The following is a 17,921-nucleotide window of genomic DNA, read 5'->3' as shown; positions in this document are numbered from 1 at the left end:
CAGTAACTTGTTTCCGCAGCCATCCATCATCAGCCAGCCATAATGAAGTTCCCCATTCACACAGCTGGTTTAATCATTCCGCCTGACTTGATAATGCTACCAGCCTCTTATGGGTACCTCGGTTCATCAAGATGAATATTTTTTATCGGTGGCGCATGGAGGTAAATGATCACAGACAAAGCGTTTCTAAATGCTGGACTCGCAAGAGAACGAGCGGCGCCGGGAAATCCGACACCTGAGGCGGTGCGACATGACGTGGGAAAAATCCCCGACACTTCGCTCAGCCTCCTCCTACTCCTACTCCTCCTATGTAGGTACTCTTCGAGCTCCTCCATTAAGCCGCGACACGAAGGGAACACCCATCCACGTACGCAGCATTCCCGTTTTTAATTTTTTCTTTCGGGGATAAAAAACAAATCATCAGCCAGCCAAACTAATGCAAATTCTGCGAAACGAAGCACTATACAAATACCAATTGTCTCCCCAGCCAGCCAGCCAGCCCCGAAACCATGGCCTAAGGAACTACTAGTGCATTGCAGGCTGCAGAACTGAGTCGGGAAACGCGACTGAGGAAGGCACGCAAGCAAGCAAGCAGGAGGTGGGGTTTCGCGGCTCGTGAATGAGTGAGGTGTGGGGAATATGTATTTTGGATTCGGTTCCTTAGGTTGCATGCGGGGCTGCTCTTTTATATTTTTGATTCCCGCTCAGCCTGTCATCGTCCGCCTCATAGCACTCGTCATATCGTCGTCCACTAGATGTCGTGCAACTATGTAGGTACATACAGTAGATATAGACTCTAGTGTCCTGTACTCTATGTGCTGCGAGATGAGGTGCGCGCATAATGGTTATGAGAATGTGTAATCATAGAAGGATCTACCAGAGCCCAAAAAACAATTACACCATTGTCTCCAGGTGATATTATGCAATTGTGTGTGCACGTGGGTCAATCAATCAACCTTTGAAGTTGAGAATTGAGCCAAGAATATGCCTTGTCTCGAAGCATCGAAGAAGTATGTAAAACAGATAAATGGTTAGAAGCCTCATGATGTGTTAGACATGGTGCAAGTGCAAGGGCCAGAGATCTACCATATGGTGCGAAGTTTGGAAAGTCGCAGCGACTATGTATCTTTCTATGCGTTTATGCGTAAGTCAAGTAACTGTACTGGAATTGATATCGGGGGTGTACCCTGGAAGTCAATGCCGACGATGCCGACGATGATGCCCCCGGGGTTTTCGGAAACTATCACTCATCTCGCATGGAGATTCCGTGCGATATTGCTATTGTTTCCTGCTTTGTGAGGTTGGAAATTGATATGAAGTTGTGCTTGTGGATCAAAGCGGGGAAAACCCGAGGGATCTGCCATTCTTTAGAGGTGTAATCGTCCGTCAAACATAATGGTGACTGTCTAAGCAAGCCTAGTGAGATAAGGTTATTTCAGCCTTGCATAATAATATAAGAACTTCTCCAGGTTTTTGATAATCGTCCCGGGCCATGTAGGATATAATCTAAGAACACAAAGTACTACTACATGTACATTGCATACATGTACCTAGTATATACTCGTAAGGCCCCAGCATTGACTTGAGTCACGATTGTAGCCCTGGGCTGTTCGTCCGAATTTTCCCCGTTTAAGGGATTTTCCAACTCATGTGGTTTTATGAACAGAAGTGCTTCCATTTGGTTCAATAGCAATACTGTGCCTTGGTTATAATTGTGCCTTTTCTAGGCCGCTTCCATCGGAGACCGATTTGCTGCGCACGAGCATATGATTCGGCAGTATTCTGGAAGTCCGGCCAAATATTAACCTTTACTGAATTACACATGAGGGTGCAAGGCGCGATTTCCTGTTCGCCGGTGCAGTGGCGATGATTGCCATTTCGATCTTGACAGATGCAAGTCCTTGATCCCCGTCCTATTTTGGTAAAAGAGCATGAAGCAAGCCTTACCAACTGACTGTGTAATAAAAGATTATTTTTGGATGAGCGCGCTTAGGCGCGTATGATATCGAGTGATATTTCAAGACTGCTTAGGGTTAGGGGTTACCTACTATATGTTAATTTGAGTTCGACAGCAATGACTCGAAATATTGCAGTAGAATTAAGTACAATAACTTATCATCGTGTAGGTGCCCCTGAGAGTAAACGTAATCCTGTGGGACAGTAATTTGATGCAGGTCTGAAATCAAAAACACTCACACCAGAGTGATACATCAAGGACCAATCTTGTACTGCGCGTGCTGTGAATGGATGCGCTGATCGACCTTCCGCAGGAACTTAGTAAAATCTAATTGGTCATAAGTACTAATTTCAAATATGATGTCTGATTGGAAAAAAACACCGAGATATTTGAAATTGACTCATATGCGTAAGTGCTCGAGTATGCGCAATAATCGGAGTGAATTAGTCGAAGTTCTTAATTGTTATGACTTGAGATAACGATTACCAGTTCAGAAGTTTAGGAGGCTGATAACGATCCAGTTCCCAAGAAAAAGCAACCGAGTGAATAGTCAGAAAAAAGAAGTACATACCAATGCTTCCAAGTTTTCTCTGGGTAACCAAGCTGGCGTTGGCGTAAACTTCTCCCAATAATCTTCCCCGATAAAGTGGTCCTTGCTTGCAAGTCCGGAAATCAATTTCATTTTAATTCTACCCTGTTTGTTTCACTCACCGTTTTTATCCTGGAAGTATGACCCGCTGAAAACGCCGCATCGTAACATAGGTCTACTACTCCATTCGTCCCAGTAGGCTATGCATTAAGAGCACATGACTACAATTCTTGTTACCGGCAGGGAAGATTACTGAAAACTCCCCGTAGGTCTACGTAGGTACAGCATTGATGGCTGACCTAGTATGATTGTCGGGATACCGTACTGCTCTGCATATATAATATAATGCCGTACCTTTATGACCTGTAGCACGCAATTGCCATCCATTACATGTTATGGTTAGCCACTGATTCAATTATTATACAGGGTTTTCAAACAATTGTCGTATCAATACTTGCATTGTGCCACCATCCTGGACGCATATCATGAGCATAATCTCCCATCCAAATCTAGTCCAGTAATTCTGTTTGACAGAGATTTCAGCCCTCCGGCCACGCAGTTACTCAAGACAACAAGAAAGTACAGCCGGTATAGTTGCACTTCAATGTTCACACCCGGCATGATAGAAAGATAGGGTAAAAGATGATGTCAGTTGCCAACTTCAATTGGAGCCGCAGCTGTGAACGCCCGAGATCTTGATTATAATTTGGAATGCAAACGTCGTACGATCAAGGAGTGATTTCAAGAATATGCCTATGATGCCTAGCTCTTCTTCATGTTTTTCACAATGCCATCTTGCACAAGCAACGTTTTTCGGGGGGTTTCATTGCTCACAGCTCAAGTTGCATCTTTGGGCAAGCAAGAACTTCTGTGTGGACGTCGTGGTGTTGGCCAATCGGTTAAGTGCTCTTTCCCACACATTTGATTGGGGGCTTAGCTCGAAGTATTTAAGCGCATGTAGGTACACACTCTGTCATGTGGGGAGTCTCATACGTATACTCTAGAAGCTAATAGTACTTAATCAGCAGAAAAACTTAGGCTAGACCACCAGCCGACTTTGTTATATGCTGAAATGAATTCATTCCGAGTATCTATCCTCTAACCAAAGGATTTCTATAGCCAAATATCTTTCTGTGGCGGTACAACCTATCGTTAGGTCTAATTAGAGCCCACCTAACTACAAGTATGTACCTACAAAAGCTTGAATCCTTCCTGGATTCCGCCGAGCATGCCTTGTGATTACGAAATTCCAATCTCTAGAAAAATTTTACATAAAGATTCCAGTGGCTTATATATTACGGTAAAATTTGATCGTTAACCAATCCATCATCAGTTTTGACTTATAACACGTTTAAAGCTTGCCGATTACCAGAACGGGCATCTCAAGCAATTATAAAAATGGCGTTCATCTCTGGATTAGTATAACCAAGTGAAGTACAAAGGATGTGGAGCCACGTGAAAATTGGTTTCATAGAAACACTAAAACACGAGTGATATTTCAGAGACATATGCCAAGCCTTGAGGCTCCGCGTCCTAGCATGGCCCGTGCACTCATCTAAGACTCCAGTGAGCTTTATTTTACCAGAAGTTATAGTAACGTCTCATATCTCAGAAATGGCAGACCGGGCTTCCCAGAAGCCAATCTTATTGCTTCCGAAACGTCCAGAATACAGGAAACCGGTCACGGCCAAACCTTCGAGTGGCGTTCCCCCGACGACAAATACCGAAAGTAAATCTCCAGCTGCCGAAACCAAATCTCCCGCTGCCGAAACCAGATCTCCTACCACCGTCGAAAGCAAACCTCCTGATGGCGAGAGAGATTGGCCGTTAGGCATGGGAGTTGATAGAGACAAAAATGGGCTAGCGACGGGGCTGTTTTGCCCGTTATGTTTTGGAGATTTGTTTCAGTACTTGATCAGTGAGGGAAGAGGTTTCGTCATGTGTCCGAATAAGCAGGTTGGGTCTGAGTGGTTCTTTATGTGATTTGTACCGATTTGCTGATGGAGTGATTAGTGCCCCTACCCATTCGATCGTTCAAGGGAAGAACTGCAGGAACACTTCACATTAGTCCCTAAGTTTACGTTTTCAGAGAAAGAAAAAGGAGGCGAGGAAGGAAAAGGAAAAGAGCAAGAAGACGGGAAGTGAAGATGCATCGAAGGGATTGACGGGGGTTAGAGGAGATCTTTGTTTGTTGGGAGATGAGTGGCTCTAGTTATCTCTACTTTCTATGGGCTGATTTGCACACATGTATTTCACAAGCCCAAGCTCGTTAAATCAGGGATGAGATGGCCGAGAACATATTTTTCGCCTGTTCTAGGCGATGAGATGTGAGCACGCAATCATCAGGAAGTTCATCGACTGTTCCCGGTCGACCCTCGGTGTTTTACCTCACGAACATTCGGACTACGTAACGTCGAAGGTTTTATCAATTTATGTGGCCGTGAAACATATTACCAAATCGAGTGATGCATGAATTCTCAATTAAAATTATAATCCGCATATCAGAGGTGGGGGAAGGTTAGGGAGAGAAATGGGATTAAGCTCGTGGGAAGAACCGGCTGTTTAGTGGCTGTTCGGTGATGTAGACGAGATACTGCGGTACTACCTAGACCTGATTTTGAAAGACCTGTGGTACTACTAGACACTGGAGTAGACTTTTTCCGGATAGGGCTTGAATGTTTGAAAACTCCCCGCGTTTCGCACGCTAAAAATCGCGCAGATGCAACTGGGAATTTATCCGCGGACATCTCTTCAACGATGTCTGCCGAAGGCGGAACAACAGGTAGGTGTAAGCTAATGTTATAATAAGGGTCGAGTCCGTCGTCGACGTCACATCCTCGCCGTTTCTTCATCAATCAATACCAACCACCAAGTCTTCATCATCGTGTCGCATTTCGTTCGACTTCAAACGAATCACTGAAGCGTCACTCCTGTGTAGAGATAATCCATATAGCTCTCTCCACATAATCGATACCCAAGGTATAAAATAATCTTCATTGCTACTGTTTTTGCGTTGCTCGAATGTTTCCCTATCCCTGGCGGTTTGTTTACCCCGCACCCCGCCAATCACGATGCCCCTCCTACCCCGCTACGGGAGCTCGAAACTCTTTTTGTATTCGTTAATTGCATTTTACCTCCTGTCGGATGTATTGGCGGAAATATCTTTCTCACCATTGACTCAATCTCAGAAGCCCATAATGTCTTTCTCCCAAGCATCCGACCTCAAAGCCTGGGGACAGCTCCAGGAACACTATGTAGCTGCTAAAAGCTTTGTCCTGAAAGACCTTTTCGCCCAGGACCCAAAACGTTTTGAGAAGTTTTCCAGGACATTCAGGAACGATGCGGACGGCTCAGAAATTCTGTTCGATTTCTCCAAGAACTTTCTGAACGACGAGACTTTGAAGCTACTCGTCCAGCTCGCCAAGGAAGCTGGTGTTGAGAAGCTTCGTGATGAGATGTTCAGGGGCGAGAAGATCAACTTTACTGAGGACAGAGCAGTCTACCATGTTGCTCTGAGGAACACCTCAAAGAAGGAAATGAAGGTCGAGGGAAAGAGCGTTGTTGAGGATGTTGAATCTGTCCTTGCCCACATGAAAGAATTTTCAGAGCAAGTGAGAAGTGGTGAATGGAAGGGTCACACTGGAAAGCAGATTAACACAATTGTCAATATCGGTATTGGTGGATCAGACTTGTGTGACATCTCCTCATTTGAAACACCAATGATTTCCTTTGCTAACAAGCTCTTTACAGGGGTCCTGTAATGGTAACGGAGGCCCTTAAGCCTTATTCTGACCGAAACCTAACACTTCACTTCGTCTCCAACATCGACGGAACTCACGTCGCGGAAGCTCTCCGCGCATGCGATCCGGAAACTACACTCTTCCTCGTTGCCTCAAAGACCTTCACCACCGCCGAGACATGCACCAATGCCAACACTGCCAAGAAGTGGTTTCTTTCCCAACCTGCAATTGGTGGTGATTCTACAGCAATCGCGAAGCACTTTGTAGCTTTGTCCACAAACGCTTCCGAGGTTAGTAAGTTCGGTATTGATACAAAGAATATGTTCGGTTTCGAATCGTGGGTTGGTGGTAGATACTCAGTTTGGTCTGCTATCGGATTGAGCGTTGCTATTTACATTGGTTTCGAGCGTTTCCATGAGTTCCTTGCTGGTGCCCATGCCATGGACAACCACTTCACCGATACTCCTTTGGAGCAGAACATTCCTGTTCTTGGTGGTCTTTTGAGTGTCTGGTACAGCGATTTCTTCTCCGCTCAGACACACTTAGTTGCTCCGTAAGTCTCAAACCCCGACTTGGTAGAAATTTCTTTCATCTATTGGATTATTCTCACATGTTTAAATTCAGATTCGATCAGTACCTCCACCGCTTCCCAGCATACCTCCAGCAGCTCTCCATGGAGTCCAACGGAAAGGCGATTACACGTACTGGAGAGTACGTCAAGTACACCACGGGCCCAATCCTTTTCGGAGAGCCAGCCACCAACGCACAGCACTCTTTCTTCCAATTACTTCACCAGGGCACCAAGCTTATTCCCACAGACTTCCTGATGGCCGCTGAGAGCCACAACCCGGTTGAGGGTGGTCTTCACCAGAAGTAATATACCCTATTTCCAGTGTGATGTGTACGAATCTAACTATCAAAATAGGATGCTTGCCTCCAACTTTTTTGCCCAGTCCGAGGCCTTGATGGTAGGAAAGACCCCCGAAGAGGTAGCAGCAGAAGGTGCATCCGACGCATTGAAGCCCCACAAGGTCTTCCTCGGAAACCGCCCTACCACCTCGATTCTTGCGCAAAAGATTACCCCGGCTACTCTTGGTGCCCTCATTGCGTACTACGAACACCTCACCTTTACCGAAGGTGCAGTTTGGAATATCAACTCCTTTGACCAGTGGGGTGTTGAGTTGGGCAAGGTTCTTGCAAGTGAGTTTTTCTGACACATTTCTTTTTCGTCCTTTCTCTCCAGGACTGACTCAAAGAAACAGAGAAAATTGGTGCGGAGTTGGATACCCCCGGCCCAGTGTCGAGCCACGATGGCTCCACTAATGGCTTGATCAATGCTTTCAAGTCAAAGGCCAACATTTAATTTATGAATTCTGGAATTGAAGAAAGCTCTGTATTGGTTTGACTTATAGTTCATGAATCAAGCGAATTTTTTGCTGGCACTTTTTGGTTTGTGCGTTATCGTGAATGTTATGTTTCATTTTGAGGCCTATGTCCAGCACTGAGAAATCATCTTTTCACTTGAAAGAGCTTTCTTGTACTCATGCTGAAAACATGCTGTAGTAAATAATCACAGGGTGATTGGATCCTACTCCCTCCCCGACCATTTCCCCAGGTCTGGGTCTCCATTATTTAAAAGTATACTCTCCCGTGTACATGTGCTTTGATACATACAAGTATACTATACGTGGAGCCCGCTGGAGCATAAGATGAATTTGTGAGATATGTTAGATTTGGAAAGGTCACTTTCTTTTCCTTTTCACAGATAGGCTGGCGTGGTTGTTACAGACAAATGTTTAAAGTTAGAAGAAGCTAGTAGATATACATGAGTAAATATCATCAACAGAGATCTTAGTGAAAGTAAACTAGTAAAAAGTTTAACTTTTTTCGCAGAATTTCAGTACATTCAAAATACAGTGTTTTCATCCAGCCCCAAGAGACTACAAATCAAAGCATTGGGTTTAATTGAAATCTTCCAATCTTTTCATGATCTACTCTATAGAACGTAGCTCCCACCCCAATTTACTTGCGGCCAGCTAGAGGCGTTGTGTTTGGATTGTTGTGATGAACCGAGTGCTATCTGGTGACCGAAATGGAATAAATGGATGACAAATTAATTTCAGGCGATGTTAATGTTGATGGTTGATGTCGATGGCGAGGGAATCACCCCGATAGACAAATCTGGATCTATAGTAGGACGGATCACTTTGGGAAGCTATGGATACTGTACTGGCTCTCCGACTGTTGCCTTTATTTTTGCAGAAGTTGCATTATTTTAATCCTCCTCTACAGTATTGATTTGAAATGATAAGATGATTGACTAGATGCCGTATAAGTGATTTCAATCACCCTCTACGTACTTGCAAAGATGCAAAGTCCCCGGGTCCCGTTTAGGCTGTTTTCTAGCGCATGGTGGGAGGGCTAAGGATAAGAATCACGGGATCCGAAGACTTTGCGTGCGTCTTTGCTAGTGTTGTTATATATCCTTATTTTGCCAATCTCATGTAGATGTACTTTACACCGAAATATATTGTCCTGAAATATGGCGAGAATATGTAAACCGATTATTGACAATCATGATTGAATAATTTAGCTAAATACGTGGCTGGTGATTTTCACTGTTGTTCTTTTCCCTTATTCGTAAGTTCGTAGCGTTTCCGCGGATCCTGGCTGGCGCTGGACTGGGTCTGCATACTACATGTACTAAAGTGCAAATCTGGTTGTTATGCCCACATGCAGGCCATGTCCGGTCCAGATAGGTTATGAAATGAAGAGTAGATGTGTTGTCGGGGGATCGGAGAGAAGTGATTGTGGGTAAGTCTCTTAAGGACGTTTTGTGGAATTACCACCCAACTTCATCATCTTCGGGCGGCCTTTAGAATATCACCCGTGAGTATCAACATTCCCATATTGGTGGATACAAATCTCCACAGATATTTATCCAAAGGGCATTGGGACTTACTGCACCACTTGTTCATCCACCATTTCCCAAAATTCCGAAACTATAAATTCCAAGGACTTTCTTGAGCTTCCCTTACACATCCAATCCAGCTGGTCTTCCAAAAAGTTCTCGTACGCCGTACCGCCCCGTTCCTCCACTTTAAAACTCTATTCTCGCACGCCAAAGTTCTTTTTACTTGCCACTCGCATTTTCCCAGCAGTTTCTTAGCACGTTTTCTTTCGGTTCCCAATTCTTCCAACATTCTAGCCCTAGAATACAATATTTTCTGACCCAAAGTTAGGCAATCCCCGTGGCCATGAAAAAGTAGAGCAATGGCGTTTATGGCCTTGTTGTCTTTGAACATTTTGACAGCATTGAAGGCGTTCTCAAGCAAACCCAATAATTTTTCACCCGAAACCGCAAGTCGATGAACAGTGGTATGCCTCAACTCAGCAAGGTCTCTTAGCACTTTTGGAAACTTTGTCGGGCTATGTAAGTCTTTGGTGGCAGGTCCAGGATCAGCTTCGAACGCTCGTATCAACTCTTTCGTCCACGCTGTGAGCTCGCCAGCCTCGGGGCACCGCCATTTGTTACGTGTGAGAATCGATGGATAATTCTTCTTGGTGAACCTATAGCATGCAGATTCAAGAGTGCTCTGGGCGGATGTCAACACTTGATGTTGGAAAAAGAACGTATGTGTTGGAACTTCGCAAATTTCTGGAAGTTCTAGGTTTATCTTACTGAAATCATAACGCCGTACTGTTGATGGGTCGCTGGGACATATGTAACGAGCTAGGTTAGGTACAGTTATAGAAACATATATTGAAATGGAGAGTGATGTGGCAAGAGCTACCTCCCAATCTTTTCCGGCAGGCTCACACCACTGCAGGAACACTTAGGTGCTTCTGCTTCTGCTTGTAGAGAGCTCAATGTAATGCTTCCCAGGGGAAATATAATTTCCGTCACCCCCTCTATCGCTTCTCCGCCATTTTCGCCCTTCGAGACTCTTGTTATACATTCCTTTTGTAGCTCCTGGATCAATCCATTGTCGATCATCATGTTTAACGCGGCCGTGAATGAGGCGATACAGTTCTCGATAAACATGGCTTGGCCGACGAAGACGTTGTCCTTAGTGTATCCGATGTCGTAAGCGCAGTCGCGGATCCATGGCCAGATTTTTTTCTCAAGCTCGAGGTTCATTTCTGTGGTTTCTTTGTACAATTGTGGCCAGCTGTAAGCCAGGGGTGTAGGGGAAGCTGACGCCTGAACTAGGCTTTGTGTAACTTGAGAGTTGGCTGACAGATTGATCATGAATCATCACTCGGAAGAAGTGAAACAGGAGAAGCTTACTTGCTTTTCTTTTTCTTTTTTTTTTAATTCATTAATTGCATTCAAAGCTTACTTGCTTGATTGATTGACTGAGTACATGAAGCCTTTCGACTAAGATGAAGAAACGGAAGGTGGTGGAGAAGCACAATAAGGTCTTATACAGAAGAAATCCGGTTTTTTTTTTTTTTTTTTTTTTTTTCAATTCATTAATTGTATGCAGACCGTAGTCTATGACAATATTAAGAAATCCGGTTAAAATTTAAAGGCCTTAAGGCAATTAAACGAATTCTTGAGTGAGATTTAGATGGAACATGTTAGGATTGAGTTGCAAGAATGGCCGGCCTGGGGGAGAATACGTAAATATGAATTTGTAAAAGCATATGTAAGCTAAAAGTATCTACTTAATTATAATACATGTAGCTTGATGGTAGGGTTTGATCTGTTCTGAACCAAGAGATGGCGTTGATAGTTGTTATATTATAAGTTCGTCTCGACTCTTCATGTTAATTTCAAGAATATTAAATTTATCAAATCCCCAATGATACTTATAAGATGGCTCATCGACTTAAAATCTTTTTATATACTCGCATTTAAGTACATGAACTACATAATTGAGGATATCATCTCGCTAGGTGATTGGATCATTTATTGTATATATACGTCGTATCAAACATATGATTGCTCACCAAACATGTCCAACGTACCATCATAGAATTAACCCAAGATTGAACAAATCAAGGGTGGGTCAATTGAAGAGCCTAGTGGGAATCAGCTGAGTGCTCTGGCTCTAGTGCCAGCTATAATAGTCGTTTAATCTACTATTAATTTAACTCTATAGATCGGTGCCCACATTGGAGGGAACGTGAATATTTTATCCCGCAACATCCGCCACTCATTATTTTAATAACAATATTCTTAATAGTTTTAGGTCAGACTTGTTTATGGTGCCGGGGGGAATTAGGTGGATTACCATGTTAATATCATTAACAGTTATATTAAGACTTTATCAAATTTCTTTCCTTTTACCAGCATGTACTCTCACATTTGTACGAAATTTCGAAAACTGAGTATATTTATATAATTGGTGTGTGTATATCTGTTCCTAAATCAAATATCTAGACATAAGAATACCTTCAAGAAAGTGGTTAAAAATCAGAGTTTGGAAGGACCCATACGTTGTAATCGTCCATCCATGTCGGATTACTCCCCGGACCTATCGAGGAACACGGAATAGCGGGCGTGGACGACTACATGAATCTAGCCCCCATGTATATCTTTATCCGAGTTTAAATTTTCAGCGCATCACAGCCACAGAGAAGCCTCAATAGTGTCCTAGTCGTCATACCAACTAGAAATCCAAAATGTAGGAGAAAGAGATGTGAGGATGCTTTCAATTGGAGCGCTATCAGTTACCTTTTCATCTTACCGTCTATTTTCTCCATCAAAACCGGCGCAATAGGTGACGATTAATCGATGCTCTGCCTCTAGAGACACGTCACGTGAACAACTCTAGCTATAGAAGTGACATGAATAATGATAGTATACAGACATCTCAATGGGTACACCCGGGTATCAAAAGAGTCTGTACCCAACCCGACCCGACCTTTGAATATTTGTACCCAACCCGGCCGGCCCAACCCACGGGTGTTTTACCCGGATAAGCCCGCCTCTTTATATATGGGTATAAATCCGGAGGTATACTATTCCTTTCATGTAATTTCGGAGATATTTGAGAATTACCACAGTGGGGATTTGAAATATATATATATATATTTTTCAGTGATGAAGTGCCTTTTTCTCACCCATAAAATAACTGGGTATACCCGGGTCAAAATATAAGTCATACCCGGCCCGACCCGTTGAAAAAGAGGCCGTACCCAACCATACCCGCCGGGTGCTACCCGGGTCATTCCCGGGTTGGGTGCCACCCATTGAGATGTCTGATAGTATAGAATAAGTCATCTAGGGCCTGACCGCTATGATCTTGGTCGAGTCACGTAAGAATCCAGTCTAATGAGAATATCGTTTTATTCTGGGATCCGGGAAAGATGAATACATCAGGCCACAATAGATAACGGTGTATAAAGCTAGATTGTCTTTAGCTTACAATTGGAAGTGCATTAAAAATGAACCTTAAGAGCGATGTATTTCCTTGTTGACAAGATACAAGATACATGTATCTTACAATATGTGCAATACATGGACGACGTGTTGGGCTTTTGAAAGGAAAGAGTTGCATGAAGCTTTACATAATTCAGCATATGCGTACGTACTTATGTATGTATTATATAATGCACTCTATTGGTATGATGTGGGCTATGAAGATGGAGAACGATCGACATGGATACCAAGCGTACATACCTTGTTGTCCAGATTCATGAATCTGACACTGGCATGACAGCTGGCTCTCCAAAATGCATGCACCCCTAGTAGCACTTGACATCTGATACATGTACTGGTAATGACTCTTTTCTAACAGGCTGAATTGGCGAGATGAAGGTCTATATCTAAACTTTTGAGAAGCACATCATGTCAAATCATAGCTCCGTCAAACGGCTGTTGCCTGAGTCATTTATGTAGCTTTCCGGGATGGTTGCATGTTTCAGGTGACAGGTCCTGGAGTTCCACGGTTGATGTGAAGCTGCACTGTACCTGCATCAAATATCGGCGGGTAGTCATATATAAGACCACTTTCCCTACTCTTAAACCTACATATACCAGTACTGGTATCTTCCTGACGTTTGTAAAAGGAACCGCTATTGCATACCATACTAAATTGTGGACTTGGCGCGTATCTGTATGGTATGCAATAGTGGTTCCTTTTACAAACGTCAGGAAAATACGAGTAGAGGTACGGCTTGGCACTAGGGTTGGGTGAGAGTTGGGCTTCTAGCGGCAGGGCGTAGGATGTTTTGGTGTGCCCTCTCTTGCCAAGCCATCCTTCTGTTGATGCATGTTTACCGTGATACGAAAGAGATTTCAGGTTCAAGATCGATCATTCGCCACTTGTGTTACACTTCTTCACAATAAATCACTCGCAGGATGAAGGACTTCTGGCTCTGCGGCTTCCTATAAAGATAACGGTATGGTAAAACATTGGGCCACTCCCTCTGGTCCGATAAGAATAACCCGAGCTAGTGAGTATTTAGAATCGACAATACACGATGCAAACACAGCTGCTGCAGGTGTGTGAAAACACTATTGGAACAGTTTCAGGTCGGTCGTTGGCATAGGGAATAAAAAGTCAAAGCGTAAACATTTAACCGCACGTCCAATCCAGATCTCATCGATAATCGAGCTAACCAGGGAAGTCACTGATATCACGTACCAAGCTTCGTGCGTATCTTGTGCCACATTAATGCTAACCACTATTTGAACCACCAGTGTTGCTTCGCATAGGTCCACAAAAACCATCCCTACCCGTTCTGCGTCAACCTCATCGACCCAAACCATACATACTGCAGTATTCGATCCGCTTCTTATCAGAGCCAACTGAGATGTTGCATGATTGGAATCAGTTCGGGTGATGCGCATCTAGCATTAGCTATAGGCCTGTACTTGCTCCCCTCCCCCGCTTGAAACCTCAGATACAATATAGAGCTATAATAGCACCTCGAATAATCTATCAGCCGCCGAACGAAAGTCTCCGAATGGAATAGCCTAGTCAGAGAGAAAAGGAAAAAAAAAGCATACAGACGGTAGTTGGGTGGATACAACGACCATCTACATGTACTAACAGCTAGCTCTCTGTGCACTCGAGTAGTACTGAAACTACGCCCCACGGAACAGATGTGATATCCCGAAAGCTTCACGTGGTTATTATTTGAGCGCAGTGTGTTTATTCTGGACAAAGGCCGGGCTAGAGTCTGGTCATATACCAAAAATCTGCCGCAGTTGTTGCTTTTGTCAAGATACCCTAAGGAGTACCAACTAATCAAGCAACGCCCTGCCAGAAACCTTCCCCGCAACTTACCAGCCTTCAGACAACAAAGTACCCTGGTACAACACCGCTATGCATATCTTCTTCAAGCATGGGGGGTGGTAATCGATAAGGCTGAAGTGGGGCCGATGTGCTGATCTTTCTTGTGCGACTACGGCTAATCCGAAACAGGCGATCTGCGATGTGCATGATGATGCCTCATTCATTCAAAAAGCAATACTTCAATAAGTCACTTACGAGGCCCGAGCGATGTACGATCTATACCTCTCCAATAAGGTAAAGATACATAGAACTGAGGTTTTGGGGCTGCGGTTTTCCTATGGATTATCTATCTTGTGGGCTGATAGATGGTTAGACCGGATGGCTATCGGAGAATACAGACAAGCCAACTTTATCAGTGTATACAAATCGCAATAAGGATTGCAGCCTAGATTCCTGTAAGTTCTCGATGGGTAACTTACGCGTATATTTTGGATGGCATGAAATCAAGCTTGTCCACTCACTTGCTTTATCTTAATGTATGAGACTTGATGAAAAACTGACAACTCTCGAGTATACATGACTTTAGAAACCTCGCAAGACAAAAATCCAACAGAGCAGTATTGAAAGAATGGTTGGGGGTTGCTTTCATGAATCATGGTAATACAGAAGCAGAAAAAACAACCGACAACGCCATAACACAAACCAGAAATAACAAAAACAGTAACGATCTAAAAGTGAAAAAAATGAAGAGAGGAGAAAAAACGGGAATAAGAGGTGACCATGGCACTCTTCACAGCACAGCAAGAACTCATGACTGCCAAAACTGGTGTCTTTTCAGCTCTTCTAGTGTGAGAGTTTTCACGACGCAGGCATCCAGCACGTTGATGCGAGTCTGACCCATGGGGAGTTTCATCAAATAATGCACCTCTTTCAACCCAATGTCTTCGACATAGTCTAGGACCCGGTGATAGTTTAGCCCGACTTGATCCACGGCGTGGCTGTCATCTGATAAGGTGAATCTTCCACCTTTGGCAATGATGATCTAGAGAGATTGATATCAGTAAACATAGATTCATGTTAAGCTTGAAGAAGGAGAAGACCAACCTCGCACACATCTTTCTTAGGATATGGCTCTTTCCAACCTTTTCTGATGCTTGACGAATTTAACTCTGTAATTCCGCCGTAGCTACAAATGAAGTCCACGTTCCTCTCAACCTTCCTCACAACGTCTCCGCCGTAATCGGCCAATTTCTTATCTGGATCGCTACAGAACAATCTGATAAGATCAAAGTGACCGACCACCGCGGGCTTGAGTGCCTTCAGCATCTCATACTGTGCATCAAAGTATGCCTCAAATAGGTCCTTCTCAGTTCCTCCAGCTGCCTCGATGGCCTTCTGATACATGGGCTTATCGAAGTCAATTGGGATAGTGTTCACATGATGAACCGAGCCGATAAAGAAGTCAAATTTGTAAAGCTTTTGAAGATGATTGATAAGGGTGATTGAGGATTCTCTGATATAGTCAACTTCAAAGCCGATGGGGAGCTCGATCATGTGTTGATATCGAGACCGGAGGCGGAGGGCAGTGTCATAATAGTCGGCAAAGGTTCTGAAGAGCTCAAACGGATTTAGGTGAGCCTCAATCTACCATCGACCCGATACACCGGTCAGCACACCACAATCTACGGCATGAGGCTTGGAGAACGCCACATTGGTTCTTTCCAGATCAAGGTTTTTGGATCAGGAGAAAAACCCCAAGATCCGCAAAGAAAAAAAAAAGAACACACCTCCTCCGGGTACAGATCTTCCAAACAATCTCTCGGCATATGTTCAGTTAATGAAAATACTATCATCCCCTTCGCGATAGCTGCCTGTATCATTTCCTCCAACGTATTTCTGGCATGTTGACAAAACTGCCCGGAATGGCTGTGGTGTGAGAATGGCATTGTCCTCCGCTTTCTTCTTGATCTTTGAACTGCAGGTTGTTGAAAAGGAGTAAACGTAAACACAAGATCAATACAGTAATATTCAAAACCACCAAGAATCGTTTGCTGCCTTTGTCAGCGGGTGATCGGGGAGGGAGATTTGGGACGAAGATAAATAAAGATGAAATATCTTCGGTGAACGAACGAGCAGCAAGGAACGTCGATAAAGGGAACCTCCTTCCTGAGGAGGTGAGATCAGACTGTCTCTGATTTACGCTGACACTCGTTCCATGCATCTCTAGATGCCGAAAATTCTCGTCATAAGGATGGGAAGGGGGAGAAAAAAAAACAGCTAGTTTCAAAAGTGGCTGTGACTACCTACTGATGGGATAAGAAGTACACATGGCCTAGAACTAAAGAACAATGCCCCTCCCCCTCCTTACAACCCCCACGCACCCCCTCCCAGCTAGGTTAGGGAATGCCAAACAACATCATCGTCGTCTTCTACTCCCTCCTTCTCTTGTCCATCATCATCACCGCCAGCCTTGCGGGGCCAACAGCTTTGGTTCCTATCGGGAGAGTGTTCAAGTGGTTCCAGCTTCAGTTCCAGTTCGAGACTGCATGTAACTGGCATGCTGGAGTAAGAAAACAGATTCTAATTTTACCCCACCACCAAGATGCACGCCTGAAAACCGCCAGCAAGTACCGGGGGTCACTGATTAGGTTAGTTAATAACGCAATCGTGGCGCCATGACACCCAGGTGCGCCTGCGAGTCGATCTAAGATCGTCATTGATGGAGGTTGGGGTAAGGTGACTCGGCATACAAGCGAACTCCAATGATTGTAAACCGAGTCGACGTCTACTTACTGGTGCTTAATCGGCACCTTCCGGTAAACGTCGAACCAGGAAAAGTGCAGCCGTAACGGTCACATTTTCATCTCTTTCTGATCGTGAGAAAACCCACGTTGAACACTGTTTTGCTTTTTCCTTTTTTCACAATGCACCTTCTGATTTGATTAGCGGGCCTGTATATATACCATACCCACGTCTGGATCATATTTTGCCTCCATAAGCTCGTAAATCGGGGGAGTAATATCTTTTTTCACATAAAAACGAGCCGGCCTCCAATTGGAAAGAAACCATCGTTTTTTCTCTCTTTTTCTTTACCTCGAAGTTTGAAACAAGACCCAATTGTCCACGTGAAATGTGTTCGTTTCGAGAGAAATACATATTGCAGTTCAGTTTTGGTCTGAAGATGGTATTCGACAATTGGTGAATAATTATGAATAGGGTAGGAAGAAATCGGAAGGGTCATCCATCATCCGCTTGTCTTACTCCAGAGAGGAGGTCTGGGGTTGTATCACAAGATACGATGGACTGGGCTGGGAACGAATAATGGAGCCGGAACTAATACATATTTGGAGGGCTTTATTCGAGCTCTAGAGCTTGGTAAGGGGGGGGCAGGAGCGTTGGGAGCTTTGTCTGTAACTCTCGTGCTCTCGAGCTTTTCAAACTAC

The 17,921-nt window shown here is 44.1% G+C and overlaps 4 protein-coding genes across 4 annotated transcripts; 2 read left to right on the top strand and 2 right to left on the bottom strand.

Moving 5' to 3' along the window:
* Positions 1 to 4,160: 4,160 nt before the first annotated feature.
* Positions 4,161 to 4,691, top strand: H6S33_001816 (uncharacterized protein; the record flags this gene model as incomplete). The annotated part of the gene is made up of 2 exons (XM_044833185.1): positions 4,161 to 4,502; positions 4,560 to 4,691. The coding sequence occupies 2 exons, from the start codon at positions 4,161 to 4,163 to the stop codon at positions 4,689 to 4,691; spliced, it is 474 nt and encodes a 157-aa protein (XP_044693877.1).
* Positions 4,692 to 5,743: 1,052 nt separating this feature from the next.
* Positions 5,744 to 7,649, top strand: H6S33_001815 (uncharacterized protein; the record flags this gene model as incomplete). The annotated part of the gene is made up of 5 exons (XM_044833184.1): positions 5,744 to 6,237; positions 6,297 to 6,839; positions 6,911 to 7,159; positions 7,212 to 7,486; positions 7,549 to 7,649. 5 exons carry the CDS (start codon positions 5,744 to 5,746, stop codon positions 7,647 to 7,649), a joined length of 1,662 nt encoding a protein of 553 aa, XP_044693876.1.
* A 1,595-nt stretch (positions 7,650 to 9,244) lies between these two features.
* H6S33_001814 (uncharacterized protein) lies at positions 9,245 to 10,427 on the bottom strand (the record flags this gene model as incomplete). The annotated part of the gene is made up of 3 exons (XM_044833183.1): positions 9,245 to 9,394; positions 9,424 to 10,000; positions 10,081 to 10,427. The coding sequence occupies 3 exons, from the start codon at positions 10,425 to 10,427 to the stop codon at positions 9,245 to 9,247; spliced, it is 1,074 nt and encodes a 357-aa protein (XP_044693875.1).
* A 4,859-nt stretch (positions 10,428 to 15,286) lies between these two features.
* On the bottom strand, positions 15,287 to 16,424 carry H6S33_001813 (uncharacterized protein; the record flags this gene model as incomplete). Its single annotated transcript, XM_044833182.1, has 3 exons — positions 15,287 to 15,520; positions 15,583 to 16,122; positions 16,266 to 16,424. 3 exons carry the CDS (start codon positions 16,422 to 16,424, stop codon positions 15,287 to 15,289), a joined length of 933 nt encoding a protein of 310 aa, XP_044693874.1.
* Positions 16,425 to 17,921: the final 1,497 nt, after the last annotated feature.

Source organism: Morchella sextelata, assembly GCF_020137385.1.
Source record: "Morchella sextelata strain SCLS chromosome Unknown scls_11, whole genome shotgun sequence".
Taxonomy (NCBI): domain Eukaryota; kingdom Fungi; phylum Ascomycota; class Pezizomycetes; order Pezizales; family Morchellaceae; genus Morchella; species Morchella sextelata.
This window is presented reverse-complemented; position numbering and strand designations above follow the sequence as displayed.